The sequence below is a fragment of the Pungitius pungitius genome, chromosome 17, assembly GCF_949316345.1.
Source record: "Pungitius pungitius chromosome 17, fPunPun2.1, whole genome shotgun sequence".
Lineage (NCBI taxonomy): Eukaryota > Metazoa > Chordata > Actinopteri > Perciformes > Gasterosteidae > Pungitius > Pungitius pungitius.
The window spans coordinates 6,018,636-6,037,678 of record NC_084916.1 but is presented as its reverse complement, the minus strand read 5'-3'; the positions used below and the strand labels follow the sequence as shown (position 1 = coordinate 6,037,678).

The 19,043-nt window shown below is 43.9% G+C and overlaps 1 protein-coding gene across 5 annotated transcripts; it reads left to right on the top strand.

Moving 5' to 3' along the window:
- The first annotated feature begins 250 nt into the window (after positions 1–250).
- bag6l (BCL2 associated athanogene 6, like) lies at positions 251–18,613 on the top strand. Of its 5 annotated transcripts, XM_037473359.2 has the most exons (24): positions 258–313; positions 573–657; positions 750–867; positions 1,803–2,023; positions 2,123–2,194; positions 2,272–2,394; positions 5,234–5,400; positions 8,114–8,243; positions 8,782–8,967; positions 9,681–9,888; positions 10,262–10,324; positions 10,430–10,716; positions 12,204–12,282; positions 12,651–12,904; positions 12,985–13,234; positions 13,375–13,544; positions 14,171–14,224; positions 14,333–14,435; positions 15,127–15,251; positions 15,339–15,473; positions 16,207–16,416; positions 16,730–16,837; positions 17,046–17,192; positions 17,763–18,613. In XM_037473359.2, exons 2-24 carry the CDS (start codon positions 577–579, stop codon positions 17,859–17,861), a joined length of 3,390 nt encoding a protein of 1,129 aa, XP_037329256.1. In that variant the 5' UTR covers positions 258–313; positions 573–576; the 3' UTR covers positions 17,862–18,613. The 5 variants fall into 5 exon arrangements, 4 of the variants coding, with proteins under 4 accessions (XP_037329257.1, XP_037329259.1, XP_037329256.1 ...); XM_037473360.2 differs by having other exon boundaries at positions 251–657; positions 16,237–16,416; XM_037473361.2 differs by lacking the exons at positions 258–313; positions 573–657 and adding an exon at positions 1,028–1,168.
- Positions 18,614–19,043: the final 430 nt, after the last annotated feature.

Genomic DNA, 19,043 nt, shown 5'->3' with positions numbered 1-19,043 from the left:
TTGTAGACCTAAAGGAAACTGGAGTGGACATACATTCCCACTTTACAACATAAATTCTAAATTCGCTAAATCAGCCAATAGCTAACAAAGCAATACTATGAATATGACATCATAATACTAGTATTAATAATAATGATATTTATATTATTTGTATTATCTGGACGTATAACCATATATTTAGGGGAGAGCACGTCCAACTGAACAGTTTTAAAAGTGACAGCTAGCAGGCATCAAACAGACGCTTGTGATTACGTCATTGGGGTCTTGTGACGTTGTGTTCAGTACCGTGTCTCATTTTGGGAACTCTAACATGGTAAAATAACGGATCACGTGGAACCCGTCAAAAACTGGGATTACTCTTTAAATTGTAATTCCCAGGGATGTAGTGTCGTTTAGCAGACTAGACAGAGACAGCCCGGAGACATCTCGGGGCTGCGGAGCACTTCCGGTACCTGGGGTTAGCTGGTGTTAGCTGACCGGCTAAGCTAATAACTTCAACAAGGCACTGCAGCCGTCTCTTCTGTTTTTTCACCCTATTAGTTTGCTGGTGACCAAGGGCTGTTTTATTTCAGGCAAATGGGTGACTCTAGCGGTATGATAGAAGTCACCGTGAAGACGTTGGACTCTCAGAGCAGGAGCTACAAAGTCAGAGGCGAGGTAATCCTCATTCAAACACTGCTTCACTCCGAATCCACTTTCTCCCCGCCCCGTTTCAATGACAAGTAGGGAATTGTGTGTTGTGCCACCAGCTGACAGTAAAGCAGTTCAAGGAACACATAGCATCATCAGTGGAGATCCCAGCAGACAAGCAGAGGCTCATCTACCAGGGTAGGGTGCTGCAGGATGACAGGCCGCTGAGTGAATACCGTGAGTACCTGCAGCATGATCACACAGGAACAGGTCATGACCTCCTGCCTCACATGGAAGCGTAAAGATCGATTTAACACGCACATGAATATTGCTTGCTTTAGCTCATGCTGCGGTTCCTCAAGATACAAGTAAAGTTCCATGTCTGGCTTCCCAACAGCTGAGACAAAGTGAAATGCACTGGTCCCAAAGTGATCATCAACTCTGGAAAACAAATGAACAAAACGTTCATTTTGCTCTGCATGAGTGGAAGTGTGGATACCATACTTCTCCACATCTTTATTTATGCGTGCCATGCCAGGTAAACCGTCGCCTGGACATAAGTAGACTAGTGCCATCACATTCTTTAGGTTTTCTTCAAGTCCTTCACATTAAACAAGTTATTTAATTCAGCTATAATTCAACAAACGCTGGAGCTACACTTTCAGGGATCTGCCATTGATTCTAACTAATAATGAACTGGATGTGTCTGACCACACTAATAAGAGACTTCTAACTGCAGACTATTTTCTTAGCTAATTTGTAGAAGGCAGCTTCACTGTCAGCTTCCCCTGACTTCCTGTTGCTGTTTTTCTATTTCTATTTTGGAATTATTTACCCTTTTTACACATCATGCATCTCTTTCTAATGTCTTATCTCTAGTAAAAGAACATATTACATATTATGCGTTCTACCCTGCTATGTCCTTTCTGATATCGTAGTATGGTGCTATCTCAGTTTGGTACAATGTGAGGTGCATTTGGTTACCAGTGATACTGCTAATGATGAGACATTTACAAAGAGCTGCTATCGTTGGTTGTTGAACAATCTATCTTGATCTGGAACTCTCTTGAAATTACTGCCACCATGTCATTAAAACAAATGTTATTAAAAAGTTCTTGCAAGATATATTCATATTTGACAGTGTGAAGTCCGTCCCTTTGTTTCTTCATCAGATGTAGATGAGAAGGTAATCCACTTGGTAGAGCGTGCCCCACCTCAGGCGACCACCTCTGGAGATGGGGGGGTGGATGTTTCTACCAGGGGACCAGATGGTGGAAGCAGCAGCAGCCGTGCCTCTACCTCCCCCCAGGGTGCACCACACGATCGCAACAGCTACGTGATGCTGGGGACCTTCAACCTGCCGGTCCACATCATGGACCCTCAGCAGATCCAGGTGGGGCTGACCACGCTACATAAAAACCAAAGCTTTGACATCATCTTCAAGGGGCAAGAATAATATCATGTGTTGTAATAGCTGCAATCTGTTTTGTAGATGTCTGTTCAGCAGATGATGACGGGAGTCGGTGAAGCTGGAAGGAACTCAAGGGGCGGCACCAGCTCTCGGGTAAACTCATTATTCACCAGTCATCATCTCATCAGTCATCCTCTTCCTGTGCAGCTGACTGATGTCTTTGTTCGCAGAGCAATGGCTCGGTGGATGTGCGGATCAACTTGGACCAGTCAGTGCAGAGTGAGCCCAGGATGAGGCTGCAGCTGGCAGAAAACCTGCTCAGAGACGCTCAAGCTCTGATCCACAGGCTGGAGGTACGGTCCACTTGACTTTTGTGTTACTAAACATCTTCAGACACAGAAGTGTATCTATCCATTGATCTGTGGTCTGTCGTTTTGAAGCAGCGAGTCTGGCGATTTTACGCCCTCAAGTATCCCTCATTCTATGATCTGCTTTACTCTAAAGGGACCATCATTTTAACCAACTGTATGAACCATTTCAGTTCGGTTTCCGATCTCATCACACCACAGAAACTGCCCTGATCAAAGTCACCAACAATCTCCTCTGATGACCACTCCCTCAACATCCTGATACTTCTTGACTTCAGACCCCATTGACCACTCCATCCTCCGTCTCGGTTCTTCCCTCCACATTACTGGCAGAGTAAAATGGTTCAAACAATTTGATCAACAGATCCAAGACCGACAACAGCCCCAGTCTCTTGAGGTGTCCCCCAAGGTTCAGTACTCGGTCCCCTCCTCTTCATCCTCTACCTGCTCCCCCATGGTGGTGGCCATCTTCACCATCAAATCATCAAATCATCCCCACCACCCACTCAACCATAACCAACTGCCTCACAGATATAAAAACCTGGATGCAAGCCAACTTCCTCAAACTCAACACCGACAAATCTGAAATCCACATCATTGGACCCAAATCACTAAACTAACCTGACCACAACTTCGCCCTGTGCATTGACGCCTCCACAGTTTGTTACCATGGTATCATCTTCGATCAAACCCTCTCCTATCAACACCACGTCAATTATCATAAAAAACGCCTACGTCGTCCGTTTCTGCCCGTCACTCGCCTCCTAAGGTGCCGAAACACTCATGCACGCCTTCATCTCCCCTCGGCTGGACTTCTGCAACAGCATCCTGTACGGCTCATCCACCAGAATCATCAACAAACTACAATTCATTTAGAACCAGGCTGCTGATCTACTTTCCCACTCCCACACCAGAGATCACCCCAGTCCCCCAAAACCTCCACTGGCAACCCGTACAGAACGTAATCCAGTTCAAGATTATTCTCTTACATATAAAGCCCTTCACAACATCACCCCTTCATACCTTTCCAACCTTCTACATAAACACGCTGCAAACCGCAACCTCTGATCCGCCGATGTCCACCCCCACACCCCGCATCAAAACTGGGGGGCCAGGGCCTTCTCCATCGCTGCCTCCTCCCTCTGGAACTCCCTCCCCAACACATTTCTTTCTTTTTTCTCATGTCATCAATTTTGTTCTTATTCGTTTTACCATGTCAAGTACGTTTTAAAGCGCATGTATAATATGTAATTATGTAGTTAATATTTACTAAATGAACATCAGTGTGTAAAAGATCAAGATACAATTCTTACTGAGGGATTAAATCAAGAGAGAAGTAGTCTTTTCTTCATAGATTCTACACAATCAGAAGTAATTACTTTTGTCTTAGCTTCACTCTGCAGTGGAGAAGTGGCCACTGAAAGCGAAAATCAGTCAAAATGCTTGCTAGTCTATGTCAACGGTTTCTTTAAGACCGCAGAAGGGGATCTGAGCATGCTTGGTAAATGTATATTTTTTTGGAAAATAGTAAAGCACTATCAAATATTTTCTATATACTTTTTTACATGTCATTTAGCTAACTCTTTCATAAAGCGACTTACAGTAAGTGCATTTCAACCATAAGAATACAAACCCAGAAGAACAAGAAAGTGAAATTTTATAGATACAATTAAAGTGCTATAAATTGTTTTGTGTTTTAATTTGTAATTTGTTTTTAATTTTATTTGGTGCTATGGAAAAATTGTTGACTCATTTGGACGGACTACAAAGGAGATTTACTGCTCAACCTCACCTTAAAATAGACGATTGAAACATTATTTGTCATGTTATTTGAGTGTTGTTATACGTATTCAGACATCCAGGCCACTCGGGAAGGAAGACCTGGAAGGAAGACAAACTACTTGGAAGTTATCTTAAAGTTTATTTTCATGAGTTCTGTTAATCCTGTGTTTTTATTTGTTAATATTTAGTTAATTAGCCGGTAGTAGAAGTATTGTTAAAACTAAACATTAGCATAAGAAAACCACTGTAAACTGAAAGTGTTTTCCTTTTTGCTAATACAAAGTACTGGCCTAATGTCCCTTGTGGACCCTCAGTTGTCCTCCTGCTCTTACTAACGGCGGTCTACCGCTCGTCCCCCGACACTGAGAGACCACCGCCCGCCCTGTATCCTCTAACCTTAACCCTCCATTTGGTTTTTCACTTTAAATGTCTTGCAGCTCTCTCACATATTTCCATAGGTTCGAGACACTGACATTTTATAAAGCTAATTACATTATTACATTATGCAACTTCATCAAATAAGCAGATTTACAACTTGCTATAGGTACAAATTTTATAAAGCCAATTACAGAACGCAGCAGAGAGGGACTCCAGGATGAAGGTCATGGCATTTTTTAAGAAATTAAATTACTTATTTTTTTAAATCAAATTACCGCAAAACCATCAAATATCCTAGCAGTGACCCCTATACTTGCCGATGCATAGTAAAATGCCTTTAATATATTATAACTACTATGTAGCTATTACATTTTTGTGAATCTGCCCCACAGAGGGTTCTACTATGAGCTACTACCAGTGTCTGTTTGCATTCCAACTGGACTTGTGAATTTTCATTTCCACCGGTAGACTGGTACATCTTTTTTAGAAGTATGTGTATTGCGCATGTGTGGTCTCAATTGACTAAGATTATTTATAGTGTTAAAGCAGGGTTTTTTTTCAATACTGTAGCTTTCCTGCCTGTTAGATGGATGCATCACATTCCAGGAACCAACCTAACAGACCCTGAGTGCACATTGTATTGTGATGTTTTCATGTGTTGTAGGGAGAGTCCAGTGACAGCACATCCCATTCACAGCCAGAGGTCCCTCAGTCCTTTTCCTCCTCAGTTAGAGGGACTGTAGCATCCCAACTCATGGAGACCAGCTCCCCTGCTACTCCATCATCCTCCACCTCAACCCAGGCCGAGGGATCAGCCAACACTGTGCCCAAGTAAGTCAGAGTTATGGAATAAATTACTTCCAATAACAACTGATCCGTATATACAGTTCTGGAAGAAATGTAGATACCACTCAACAACCGTAGAATGACATTGTGACCTGCAAAGAGAATGTAATCAGCTGCTGGGGTTAAGTACAGGGCAAGTATGGATAGAAACTGGCTCCTATGGGCGGGGCTAAAGCCTTTCATCCGTGAGAAGCAAAGACGAGCCAGGCTGAGGTTTGGATTGAACCATATGTATGCAACTTTCAGCTTTGCCCGGCACCTGGTCGTCTAATGTATGGTCAGAGACCTGGAGAGGCCAATCAGCCACAGTAGAGTTCGGTGCCCACTGTGCCCTGTGGTGGAGGATACATAATGATCTGTGGGTGCTTCTGTAAGGTTGCAATCAGACCCAGTTGTCCAGTGAATGCGGCATGCATGTGAGTGACATTCGCGCAGGTCATGATGTATCCAGTGTTTCATTTGTAAATCACAAGGTGCTGGAACGTACATATGACAGCGCAGGTACGACGAGCACAGGTCCCGGAACGCATATAAAACGACGCTTAAAACGGCACACACATGCACTTACAATGCAGTGGAAATTATTTAGGCTACACTGCAGTGACGGTATCAGTCTTTGTGTCAGTGTTTAATAAAGTGGCACCTTGAGCAAAGGTAACTTCTGTGTCCAGCGGAGAAAACGAACAGAACACACACGCAATTTGTTAAATTGAAGGCAAATTCGAAATTCGACACCACAGCTCCTTTACACACAAGCTGCGCTGTGAGGTTTTGGAGCTTCTTTACGCAAACGGATTATTCTAAACCGCAGCATTTTATTACACGTCATTGAGCTACAACACGCTGGCACAAAGAAAGTACTAAAATGTATAGAAAAATGTGCTGATGTGACTGAAGGCAGCGAAAGCCCCAACAGTGGCCAGCAGCATTTGAACCCCGTGGTCACACAATGACGCTGCCTCATATAGTCCTCTCCTCCCCTCTTTGGGCTCCACTGCACCGCAGCGCGTCAGAGCGCAGATTCACAGCTCATCCGTGCTCAGAACCCCATGCTTTGAACAGAGAAGCAGCCGCTACAGCTGTGTCTGCCTGTGACTGGGGTGCGGGGGCCAAATCTTATGGGAACGCATTACCACCCCCCCCCACCCCCCCCCCCCCCAATCTAAAGAACCGTTCATGTTCTTCAATATTCTATTCATGTTCAGAAGAACCCATTGAAGTTAAATAACTGTTAGTAATAACATTTGAGACATTTGGATTTTTTTTGTGGAATACCTGATGCGGCCTCACCCAGATACGGCCTCCAGCGGCCACCAGGTCGTTTGAGTTTGAGACCCCTGCTGTAGATGATGTAGCACAAAATCGGGACCCTATATTAGCCTGTCCAACCTCCCAACCTAGTCTAACAAAAAAACATGTTATAGCTACACAAGGCAAAACGTGGTATTGTTACGATTCCCCCCCCAAAATGATATGATGTCACGTTTTTTTGGGCCATTCATTTACATTGCCTCGCAACTAGGTCACTTTACTATCAAGTTCCCCCATAGCGAAAAGAAAAACATGGCAGACTGTCGGCATATTATCTGTGCAAAACACAATATTTTAAGAAAGCATCAGCATTTGTATTCATTTTGATGGCATTTCTAGGGAGAAGTATGCGTTATTCTTTCATAATCTTCTATCAGAGACTGTAGAAGACCTTCCGTTTATTCGTTTCTACGAAGATTTGAGGGTCTTTTTAGGAAAGCGTGGTAATGCAACGATTTTAACTGCGGTCATGTGGACCGCATTTTTTTTTAAAAGCACCCCGGGGTGAAGCCATGCCGGTACGAGCATGATGTGCAAATTGGTCGTCAGATCGAAGTATAGTGGTGATATCATCACCAATAGGGGCCTCCGGACCGTACACCCTGTGTTCTGCACTGAAGGGGACATAGACAAAAAGAAAAAAAAACGTGACATTGTAACATTTTCTGGGGGGAATTGTAACAATACCACGTTTTCACTTGTGGACCAACGTAGCTTTTACACGTTTTTTTGTGAGACTGGGTTGCAACCTCCAGACCTGAATCATTTTGAAAACCTCTGAAAGTTCAATAATTCAAAAGTAGTGTATTGTGCCATTTTATTTCTGCAAACACAAAAATAAAGTTTCAACATCTTCACACCCTACTCGGTAGCAGTTGAATGTGTTGGTAGACATGCCAGACAGCCACATTAACGTGTAGAAGCACTTTGAAAGTTGAATGTTCATAATATGTTCCCTTTAAAATAAACACACCCTTCCTTTTGTCACTTCACTGTGGTATCCTTATGGTTGTAAGTCGCTTTGGATAAAAGCGTCAGCTAAAAGACATGTAATGCAATACAAGAAATCTTAGTAATGACCTTAGTAACGATCCAATACTTGAATCTGACTTCTCATAAATTGTTGTAAAATAACCAAAGCTTCAATGTTGTTCTTTAGAGGTGATGACAATGACTCCTCAGTTTTGTCAAATAAGAACAATAAAAATGTTCCTCTAGCATGGTATTTGACAATATTACTGTAATTATTTTAAGCAAGAATGTTGATGGTTGTTATTGTAATTTATTTAACTCCACTAAATCTTCCATGATGGCGGCATTCCATCCTCGTTCTAAACATATGGTTGGTCTTTGTGGTGCTGTCTCCTCCTGTTCCGTGTGTCCTCAGCCACCCCAGTCCAGCAGAGCTGGTGGAGGTTCTGTCTGAGGTCAGGAGGGTGGAGGAGAGATTACGGCCCTTCTTAGAGAGGACCCACTCAATACTCGGGGCAGCCACTACAGCGGACTACAACAACAATGTAAGGAGGATCATATCATCTATATATATATATATATATATATTGAGATTGTCATTGCATAGCATATTTGCAATGCAATGACGTTAAATAGCGTATTTACATGAACCATTTGGGCTGATGTATGATTTTAACAAAACATTGCACAACTAAAGGTCTCACTATCTAACTGTGCAGATATTTGTAAATGTAAACCTACAGAACATGTTGACATTGATAACTGTGCTCCATCAGCGATTGGCCTGTGCCCAAGTGGGCAAATCGCAAACATCAAAAGCTGCAATATTACAGGAAAGTAGGGTTGACACAGTGCTTTGTGCGATGCTGGATTGACTCTATAGAGCTATCATTCTAAAATGTTCAGTTGTAGACACAAATCCAGGACCAGTGGAGCATTGGATGGAGTCGCCTATCCTTTGATTGAAGGACGACCCGCTCCCCCACTGGGCCACAGTTACTAATACGTGTTTGTTCTGTTTCAGGTCCAACATTTGGCCTAAAATCTCCACAAGCAGTTTAATAAAAGAGTGTACTTTCACAGACCCAGGAAAGGGAGGAGGACCAGCACCTTCTCAACCTGGTCGGAGATGCCCTGCGTCTCCTTGGCAACGGCTTAGTTATGCTTGGTGACCTACGTTGTAACTTGGCAACCTCTCCTCCACGTCCCCTATACGTGGCTCGTCCAATGGCTCTGCTCCCACCTGGTCTGCCTCACATGGCCGTTCCAGTAGGTGGCACTCTGCTACGATATCATTTCTGTCAGCTGTGGAGCAAAAACCTGTTTTTTTTTTTCATACAGCTTCCTCTCTTCCTTAAAGTATTGCTGTTTCTCTTGACACATTCATAGGACTGAAGCAGGGCTTGACATTTACATTGTTGCTCACCGGCCTCCGTGGCTAGTGGTTTTCCAAAGTTACTAGCCACTCCGCAATTTCATTAGCCACAATTTTGTTGTTGCTACATACTATATATGTACAGGTGGCTGTATTTTTTCTGTTGACGGGTGGGCAGGTGGGCGGGTGCCAATGGCAAGTCCTGGTCCAAAGAATAATCCACTTTAATTCCGTAAAAATAACATGGTCGGAAAACTGTTCTCTTCTCGGCTCTTCTCTAATACTGTCCTGACTAACTGCCGCAAAGTCACGTGTATCTGTGTGACGTCAGTCCGTAACTTGTGTGCATTTAATACATTAACAAATGACAAAGACATCCTGTGAATACGGATGGTTGGTGCTACACAGATGAACAGAAGCTAAAAAGTTGTTCTGGTGAAGGAGGAGTTGATGAGAAGATTCTCATGTAACTCTAATCACATGGCAGTTTGCTCTTGCTATTGAGAGCAGGGGAAATATACCAGAAAACATTGTACACAAGAAACGGTTATATTCAAACTTCACCATGTCTGTCTCCTTGAAGTACACGATGTATTTCTGTTTCCAGATCAACTTTGGGACAACAGTGACCATGACATCTAATGGGAGACCGACAGCTGAAGGACCACACCAGCCGCCTCACAGCACTGGCCAATCGGATCAGCCTCCTCTGTCCGATGGGACCAGTCCCCAACAAGAACCGGGAGGACCCAGAGTAATCAGGATCACCCACCAGACCATGGAGCCTGTGGTCATGATGCATATGGCCCGTGATGGTGTGACTATCAATGCATAGCCAGTATCTCATGCATATCAATTGGAATTATGGAGCGTGAGGAGTATATCAAAGGACCACATCTCTCAACTAGTAGTCATGAACTTAGCACAGATCAGCAGAAACAATTCATGTGGAATAAATATGCAGATACCTTATTATTTTGCTTAACCAAAAATATCATGTTATTTTTATTATTTACACAACGGTGTGTCATTTATCTTGTCCGGTAACAGAAAATGTGTGTGTCCGTCCATCTGTACTCCTGTGAACCTAGTGGAAACCCTGACATAGAAATGAATAAAAAACTAGGAAAGATGAAAGTACGAATGCCAGGACATCCGTTCATACACAGCTCTTCTTATGTTGAACAGGTGAGGCAGCTTCTGGGTCTGAGGTCCCAGGACAGCCGAACACTGCAGGTACTGCCCAGCCCGGTGAGTGCTGCTCTTTGATAGTGTAATTGTTGCTATGGTAATAGTAGTCTCCTTACAGTTGCAGCAATCCATTTGGGTCGATGAGTGGACACACTTTGTTTCCAGGAATACCCCCTGAGTTCATGCAGGCCATCGTGCACCAGATGTCCCACCAAGCTGCTGACATGGCCCCTGCTGTGTCAGCTGGCCCCCCAGCACAGGTGGAGCCCGTCCCTAGCCCAGCTTCTAACGTGGAGGGAGCTGCTTCCCCACAGCCCCCTCACCCTGCTGGGACGAGGGTTGTCATCAACAGACCATCCTTCTCCCCTCACATCCCTCAACCTGTAGGACCGCGAGGAACCACCATCTGCCTGAGGGCCACAGTACCCACAGCTAGTCAGCAGCTGGAACAGGTAACACCAGCACAGCTAAGGGTCGACATTTTCAATTCATCCGTGTTTTCTTAATGAATGGAAGAAACCAAAAAACATTAACGTGACAAAAATGTTGAGATGTTTGGTGAAAATCTGAGTGCCGAGCCCAAAATCATCTTCCCATACGTCTGAGCCAAACCCACTCATAGTAGAAAAAACACGGGGGCATTACAAAATTCACATTTTCACATTGGTATTATTTTTATTTAAAATTAATTAGATTAAACGTTTAGCCATCTGCTGATTCATTTGAAGTCAAGTAACAGAGTAAAAATACTAATAATTCGTTACCTTACTTAAGTAGAAGTGTATCTATACTGTAGTATTTATTTTTCATGCAACTTTTTACTTCTACTCCTTACATTTTCACCCAAATATCTGTACTTTCTACTCTTTACATTTTAAAAATAATGAAAAATATTTAGGCTTGTTTTCATTCCGGCTTGACGTCGCTCAAAAACACACACAAAAACACCTATCCAGAAAAATCCCGCCATCCGGATTGAGTGAATTTAATTGTGGTTGGATGAGAAGTATAAACATTTACATTCAGACACTCTATTGGTTTTCTCCACGATGCGCCTGCAGATGACGCAAATCTGAGTGATGCTGGGTGCGAAAAGTGATTGGTGGTAGGTTCCTCTGTCAGAACGGCAGGTCGGATGGTCGGTGGTCCGATCCTTTTCAGAACGGCACAAGTCGATCTAGCGGCATGCAAGTTTCATGTAACAAATGTTAAATGAGTATCTTCATGACCATAGGTTTTTTCTAACTTTATTGAGAATCTGGTACAACACAGCTACCTGCAAGTAGCGCAGCGTCTTAAATAAAGTGATGTGTGCCTTAATGCAAGGCTTTAGAAATGAACACAAAAGGATTCTGTAAGTTCAACCGCCCCCCCAAGAAGTAGTAAACCATGGGGAGACACTCACCCAAGTCCACCCAATAAATGGACACAATGTGTGTGTGTGTGTGCGTGTGTGTGTGTACGTCCTCCGACTCGTGTCCTTTAGCCGTCACTGGAAAATGGGTTCTCGTTTTATTTGTTCAAGTTCAAGTAGCGCATGCATGTGTCCCTCTATTATTTTAGCGTTGCCTCTCTGAATGTCGCCATGTTTCCATCATCCGAACGGCAGGTCACATTATCTGAAGGCACCTTCCGAACATATTGTCACGGACTGACATGTTCTGTGAACGAGGTTACATGTTAAGAGTTTGTCCTTAATGGCATTTTTTCCCCGTTACATTACGTTTAAGTAGTTTTAAAAACAGTACTTTTATACTTTTACTAAAGTAAAAAGCTTGAGTTGATACTTCAACTTCTACAGAAGTCTTTTTAAACCTGAGTATCTATACTTCTACTTGAGTAATGAATGTGAATACTTTTGACACCTTTGCAGAGTATTAAATACTTAAGATGAATTGTTGCTTGTCATTCTCGCCCTCCCTCACCCCCCTGTGAGCAGGGCCCCCCTCCGGCTCCCTCCTCCCTTACCCAGATGATCAGTGGTCTGGTTGGACAGCTCCTGATGGCGGGTCAGCCAGGTCAGTGTAACACACCCTAACCCACTATTCCATAAAAATATTTACAAAGCGCAACAGTAGCTGAATATGCCACTTGTTTTTGCTACTTTTATCTTTATCTGCATATATGCGGTGTGTGGATGTTATGGTGCTTTGGTCCAAACTGTAGTTCATTACAACAAAGCTTACTAAAATCAATAATAGTTGATAATAACAGAGAATGGAACCCATGTTTGAGGTCAATTAGAAACAGTTTCACCCACCAGAGAGCTTTGACAAGTTAGTGCTACTCAGTATGTATCACACGTTATAAATGAAGACCCTGAATGTGAGAGATCTGCATCCCGATTGTTTATTCATATTCAGTTTTTGGTTACCCCCCCCTCCAGTGGACCCCATGTCCACATCCTCTCAGTCCTCTATCTCTACCTCGTCCTCCACGGCGTCTCCCTCCATTCCCTCTGCCAACACCTCCGGACAGACATCCACCCACACCACCAACACTCCCTCCACTGGCCAGCCCACAGAGGGAAGTCCTGAAGGACATCTGGCCCAGCTGCTGGGCTCTGTGCTTGGTGGAGCAGCTCCGTCCATCACTGTGACACTTCCGGCCTTCTTCCAGGGCCTTTCGGACTTCACACAGGTCAGTTCACAGATTAAATGTACTGGTTTGTTTGCACTGGACAAAGCCATGACCATGTTGAGTTTGTGGTCTCTGCCCAGCCAGCTGAGCGTCAAGCTACCGCCCCAGTCCTCCCTCAGTCCACTGGTCCCCCTCCAACTCTGGCCAGCGGCGGTTCAGGTGGGGACTCTCTGAGCCCAGAGCTGTTCACTGGCATCGTGCAGGGAGTGCTGTCCACCATGATGAGCTCTCTGGGGGCCCAGCAGGGCAACGGAGAGAGCATCGCCCAGTTCATCCAGAGACTGTCCCAGACCAGCAACCTTTTCTCTCAGGGCTCTGGAGACGCTGTGGGTGAGTCATACATCAGCAGATTACAGCAAGAAGTTGACAGTAACCTCTTTGTCACTGTTTTAGGTTCCAGCCATTGAACACATCTCCGGTAATCCCAGCATCTCCGTGCTTGTTGCTGAAACTCTGACTCATCCCGGCAGGGTTTTTTGGTGACCTTCTGTCTGTGGTATGTCAGAGCTTCTCCATGGTAGACATGGTCTTGCTGCTTCATGGGAACGCCCAGCCTCTGAGTCGCATCCAGCCCCAGCTCACTGACTTCTTCAATGAGCACTACCTGCAGGGCAGAGAGCCCAGTGACGCCAACATTGAGGTGAGACCTGTACAGAGTCCCTCACACTGCTGTCATAGAGCAATCTGCTGCTGATGTATTGTATTTCAACCTGTGACACCTGCTTGTTAACTGTCCACAAATGAGCAAGTTCTCAGGGATGAAATACATAGAGTCCACTTGGAATGAAATAACTAATTGCAACTGCAAATTTTCATTTATTGTTCAGGCTTAGTATTGTTGCACACAGTGCCGCCCTTCGCTTCTCAGACACACACACACACACACATGCTCTTTCACCGGGACAAAGGGACAAGTGAAAACCATGCGAGTGTCCCTTTGTGTAAGCCGTGTGCATTAGGATGATTATTTCTGTTTGGTTTCAACCCATTCAGCTTTCACATCTTTGTAAGTTGTGTGTTCATTCCCAGTCCTTGCCTAGAGTTTATACCTTGCAGCCATCTTATCCAGAGAAATAGAAGTATCGGGTCGGGACTCTGTGTTGGCGTGTACTAAATATGAAATGAGTCAATCCTAAATGTTATTTGGGGCCCAAAAGAAAATGCATCGGGCCATTCCGACCTGACAGTCTTGAGTTCTGTTTGGATCTGTTGATTTTTTCCTCTGTGTTGCACAATAAAGAGCATCCCATATTGTCCTCTCTGCAGACAGCAGCCGAGCAGCTGATTAACGGATTGGAGGAGTACATAGCGGAGAGCTTTGTAAGGACGACCTCTCACACACACACATACACACACACCTCTACAGTCCATCTAATGCACCATGTGCCTGATACACATCAGTGGGTTGTGTCTGTGTGTCCTGTCTAGGCCACAGTGACAGTGCGGGACGGAGTGGACATCGTTCAGACCAACCTGTCTTTCCTCAGACAGCAGTTCACGCAGATGGCCTCTCTCATCCTGCACCCCAATGGTAAGTTAGGTCAGGTGGTGGCTGACCAACAGGATGCTGCTCCGGCTCAAGTCAACGTGTTTAATATTAAATGTTGGATGTAATCTAGAACAGTGGTTCTCAACTGGTCTACCATCACCCCTTAATGACAACCCGCGACCCAAATCGATCGGTCAACGGGAGGGGCGGTGTCGACGGGGGGGAGGGTGGGGGGTGCTAGCGGTTGGTCATCAGCCCTCAGGGTGTTGTCTTTGCGGCGCCAACTGAAAACATGGACGGACAATTTTAAAAAGTCCCTTCAAAATACATTTTTTACATTTTTATTTTCCCATGCAACGGCCCGCGACCCACTAAAAACGCGTCCACCAGTTGAGAACCACTGATCTAGAATATAGCTGGAAGACGTAGTGACTTAAAAGGTCACAGATTGGATTGCATTAATCAGTCCGGATTTCAGAGTCATTTAATAGTGCTGCAACAAAGTACCCTTGAGGATTTCACGAGTCAAGTGCATTATTTGAGGAGCTGAAGCAAAGTTTGATTACTAAAGAGATTGTTAGTTAAAGAGCAACTGTTTCCAGGGATTAAACTGAATGGGTAACGTGATCATTCTCATTAGAGGCTCTGTGTGGTCTCTCCTCACACCACCCACTGCAGCTCCTAACATGTTACGGTATCTTTGATGTGAAGATTGTGTGGTCTCTTCATGCAGATATCACATTTGGCCCCCGCCTGCTGCTGCTGTGCACTCAGGGCCTGTTTGAGTGTCTGGCTCTGAACCTGTACTGCCTCAGAGGAGAGCAGAGATGTCTGACGACCGTCATCACCCAGCGCCTTGTGAGTACCCCTCATGTCTGAGCCGAGCATGATGTGATACAGGTCCCTGCTGGCTCTTACTGCATGTTTCTCTGTGTGTGTGTGTAGAGGAGGATGTTTGCAGAAGTCAATCCCAGTTTGGTCAATTGGCTGACCAGTATGATGTCTATGAGGCTGCATGTGATTCTGGAACACAATCCGGTGACTGAGGACCACATCCAGCACTACGTCATCTACACACAGGTAATCAGTAGTCAGTAGTGAGCAAACCCACGGGAGGAGGGAGATTTGACAGAAACTGCTGTTAAGGAGCCTTTTTACACCTTTACCATTATTACATTACATGTCATTTAGCTGACGCTTTTATCCAAAGCGACTTACAATAGTGCATTACAACCATAAGGATACAAACTCAGAAGAACAACATACAAGCTTGTTCCACCATTTAGGAGCCAGGACAAAAGAGTTGTGAGTTGCCGAGTGTTTTGCTCTGAGTGAAAGTAAAAAACACAGAGACAAAGACGAGTTGTCTGTTACTTTAAATGTCCATCAATCAGAACATTATCAGAGGTTCATTAAGTTATTTAATTGTTTCAATTTGTACTGATCATTTTAGCTGCTGGCCTGCACACCAACACCTGGCTCAGAAAATGGAGATGTAGAACTTTTAAAAAGAGAGTCATCTATTCCTAACTTTGTGCTGTGGAGATGCCTGCTATTTGGTGACTGATGATTATAGTTTAAAGAATCTGTCCTTTGGAAATATTTGCTATCCAGATACAGAAAAACTTGAATCAGAACAATAACGAGATGATCCTCTATACAAATAATCACAATGCGTATGACCTTGGCTCCGACCATGCCAGCCACCAACGTGATGTACTACTCACCCTCACCCACTCTGAACACATCAGGTATGGTCTGAGTTAATGCGTTCTGTATCTGCAATACTGATGTTAACATTGTCATGGGACAGAATGGGTCATGTGATCATCCCCTATATCAGATGGAAGACAGTTTGTCTCTGGGTCCAGCCAACACAGCAGAGGAGGCCCCTGGAGAGAGGGAAGCACCTCCTGGAGTAAACCCGGCCTTACCAGGGGACAGGCCATGTCCTGCCTGGGGCCCGACAGGCCGGGAGGGGGCGGCGCCTGGGGCGGAGTCATGGGCAGCAGCTGTTCCACCTGTAAGGAATGCGTTTTTTCCCAGGATTATATGGATATCAAATAGTAATAGCTTTTGAATACAACATTGAAGAAGCACCTCCAATCTGGCACAAAGCTGAGAACTGGAACTTAGTTCTTCATCCAATCCAACATGTTGCTATACGGCCTTTAAGCCTTTCAGAGCTTCACTGTATAACAGCAGCAGTGGATACAGCAAAATAATGATAAAAATCCGAGCATTATTGGTATCAGTTTGCCTTGCTGTGAATATAAAGTACATCAGTTTTGTAAATTTGAATTATAACCTGTTCATCAGCGGTATGTTTTTGTCAGGAATGGGTTCCCATCATCAGACATGACATGCTGTCTCAGAAGAAGATCAAATGCCAGCCGCCGCTGTCCGATGCCTATCTGCAGAGCATGCCTGCCAAGAGGAGGAAGGTGAACGGCACGCTCCACTCCAAAGTGAACTTGTTGTATGGGTTGCTGAGGTGCTAATACAATCAGAGCTAGGCTAACCATTTACCCTTGCTTCTAGTCTTCATGCTAAGCTAGGCTAAATACAACTTGAAGACACCTCTATCCTGGACAGGCAGAGATGTCAGAATGTTGCTTTTCAGGGGAGTAACAGTAGTGTTTGTGTCCTTAGATGACCCAGTGTGAAGGGCCACACCTGTCCCTGTCAGACGCAGTGTGTCGGGCTGCTCGAGCTGCAGGAGCCCAGCCTGTCACTGACCCAAACCGCCTGCAGGGGGAGCTGGAGACACCCGAGTTGCAGGAAGCATACACCCAACAGGTGATCAGAATCCATATCAGCTTTGCAGTTTCTTTTTAATAAAAGCACCATGAAAGTGGAAACAAGCCAACGTGGCTGCACAACACTTTTCTAAACAACACTGGAGCCGTAATATCAATAGAAAATAATGATTTATTATAGATTTATGAAACACTGTGTACTAGTATTAGAGACTTGGTAGACTACACATTTTGAACCAAGGTGTGGAAGTGGAGTTTCTAATGGTTAAATCAAATGCTATCATACGGTTTTATAAGGTTAACTGTGAGTTTAATAGTGAAATCTGAGTAGAAGAGACACAGACACACCATTTGCCATGGCAATAAAGAAACCCTTTTTACCCTTTTTTTTAAAGCTAATTTCAGGAAATTTTAGGCACCAGTTTAGCTCCGGTTCAGTTTGAAGTTAATATTTAAAGCATTTATCACCTGTTAATTTGACAGCTTTGAAGATCTGAGAAACCTTGTCAACAGAAAGATAAAGCACGTGTAATCACTCATATATGAAAAGCAGGAGTTTTAATATGAAGGCCATTCTCTCAATAAGTCGCAATCGCTGTCCTCCTGCCAGGTTAAGAGTGACATCGGAGAGCGGGTGAGAGACAATCCAAACTACAACACGCAGCGATTCCCCAACACACACCAAGTTTTCTCTGTCCAGGACTGCTAATCGTCCTCAGCACTGTGCGACCAGCAGCTACACAACATGCACTCAACAGACCACCTGCACCATGGAACTCTGGTCAATGTAGTGTGCTATCATCCCATTGTATCCTCAGAATTCAATGAATGGTTCCCCTTTTGGTCAGAATGGAACCCGCTGACTGGCTCCATAGCATAGGGTGACGAGCTAACTGGTTCATTTCCTTTGGACACCTTGGAGAAACAAATGATGGAGTAGCTTAGTGAAATGCCAGGATACTTCACAGAGAATAAGAAAGTAACATAACATGTTATACTATAATATAAATATAAGAGTACAGGTGTAAAATTGTGAATGTGTTAGGATTTAAATCTTACTTAAATACAAACCCTTAAGACAAAGCCTTAAAAAATTCCGAGAAATACTAATGGTCCCTTGTAGTAACTGGTCACATTGTGTCAACACGTCATTTGCACAGACTATTATTAGCTTGTACATATATGGGCTGAAGATGTACATCATGCACAATCAACGTACTCTACCTTTTATCCAAATATTTCCAAATATTTATAGTATCTCCCTATATTTATCTTCCTGATACTACATTGTGGTTCTATCATGTGCTGAAAATGTTGCATTCTATATCTGTACAAGGAAGAAATGCAAATAATTGGAAATTGTTCATAGTAAAGTGATATCCGAGAGCTCTGAGGCTCCATTCAAACTGAATGTCTGCTTTGTGCTTGTTAATGTAACTGGAATAAATTGATTCATGAAGACATGTTTCTGAATTGATTTTTTTTACATGAAATCTAAAGTCTAGTTACACGTGACGGTGGGTTATATCATACAAGGGGTTGCAAAGATGCATGTATGGGGTCATGAGATGGGATAAGAAGAGGGTCTACAGCTAAGCTGCACTGCAGGGACACAGGACATGTTTATGAACATGAATAATGCAAAGAAATGATCATTTCACCATAAATTTGTTTCAACCAGGTCTTCCTGTCCGTAAGCTTTGGTGGTTTGGTAGTTAAACTGTCAAGTTTTGTAAAGTGGAGGTTGAGGACCTTAGTAAGTTGGGGTACGCTGTACATTTTGCACGTAGTTGTACCTTTGTATAGATACACCAGGGTTAGTGGTTGTTGCCTCCTGTGTACTGTTCTCTTTATCTTGTTTTAGAGAAGCAGGTTAGGTATTTTGGTTTGA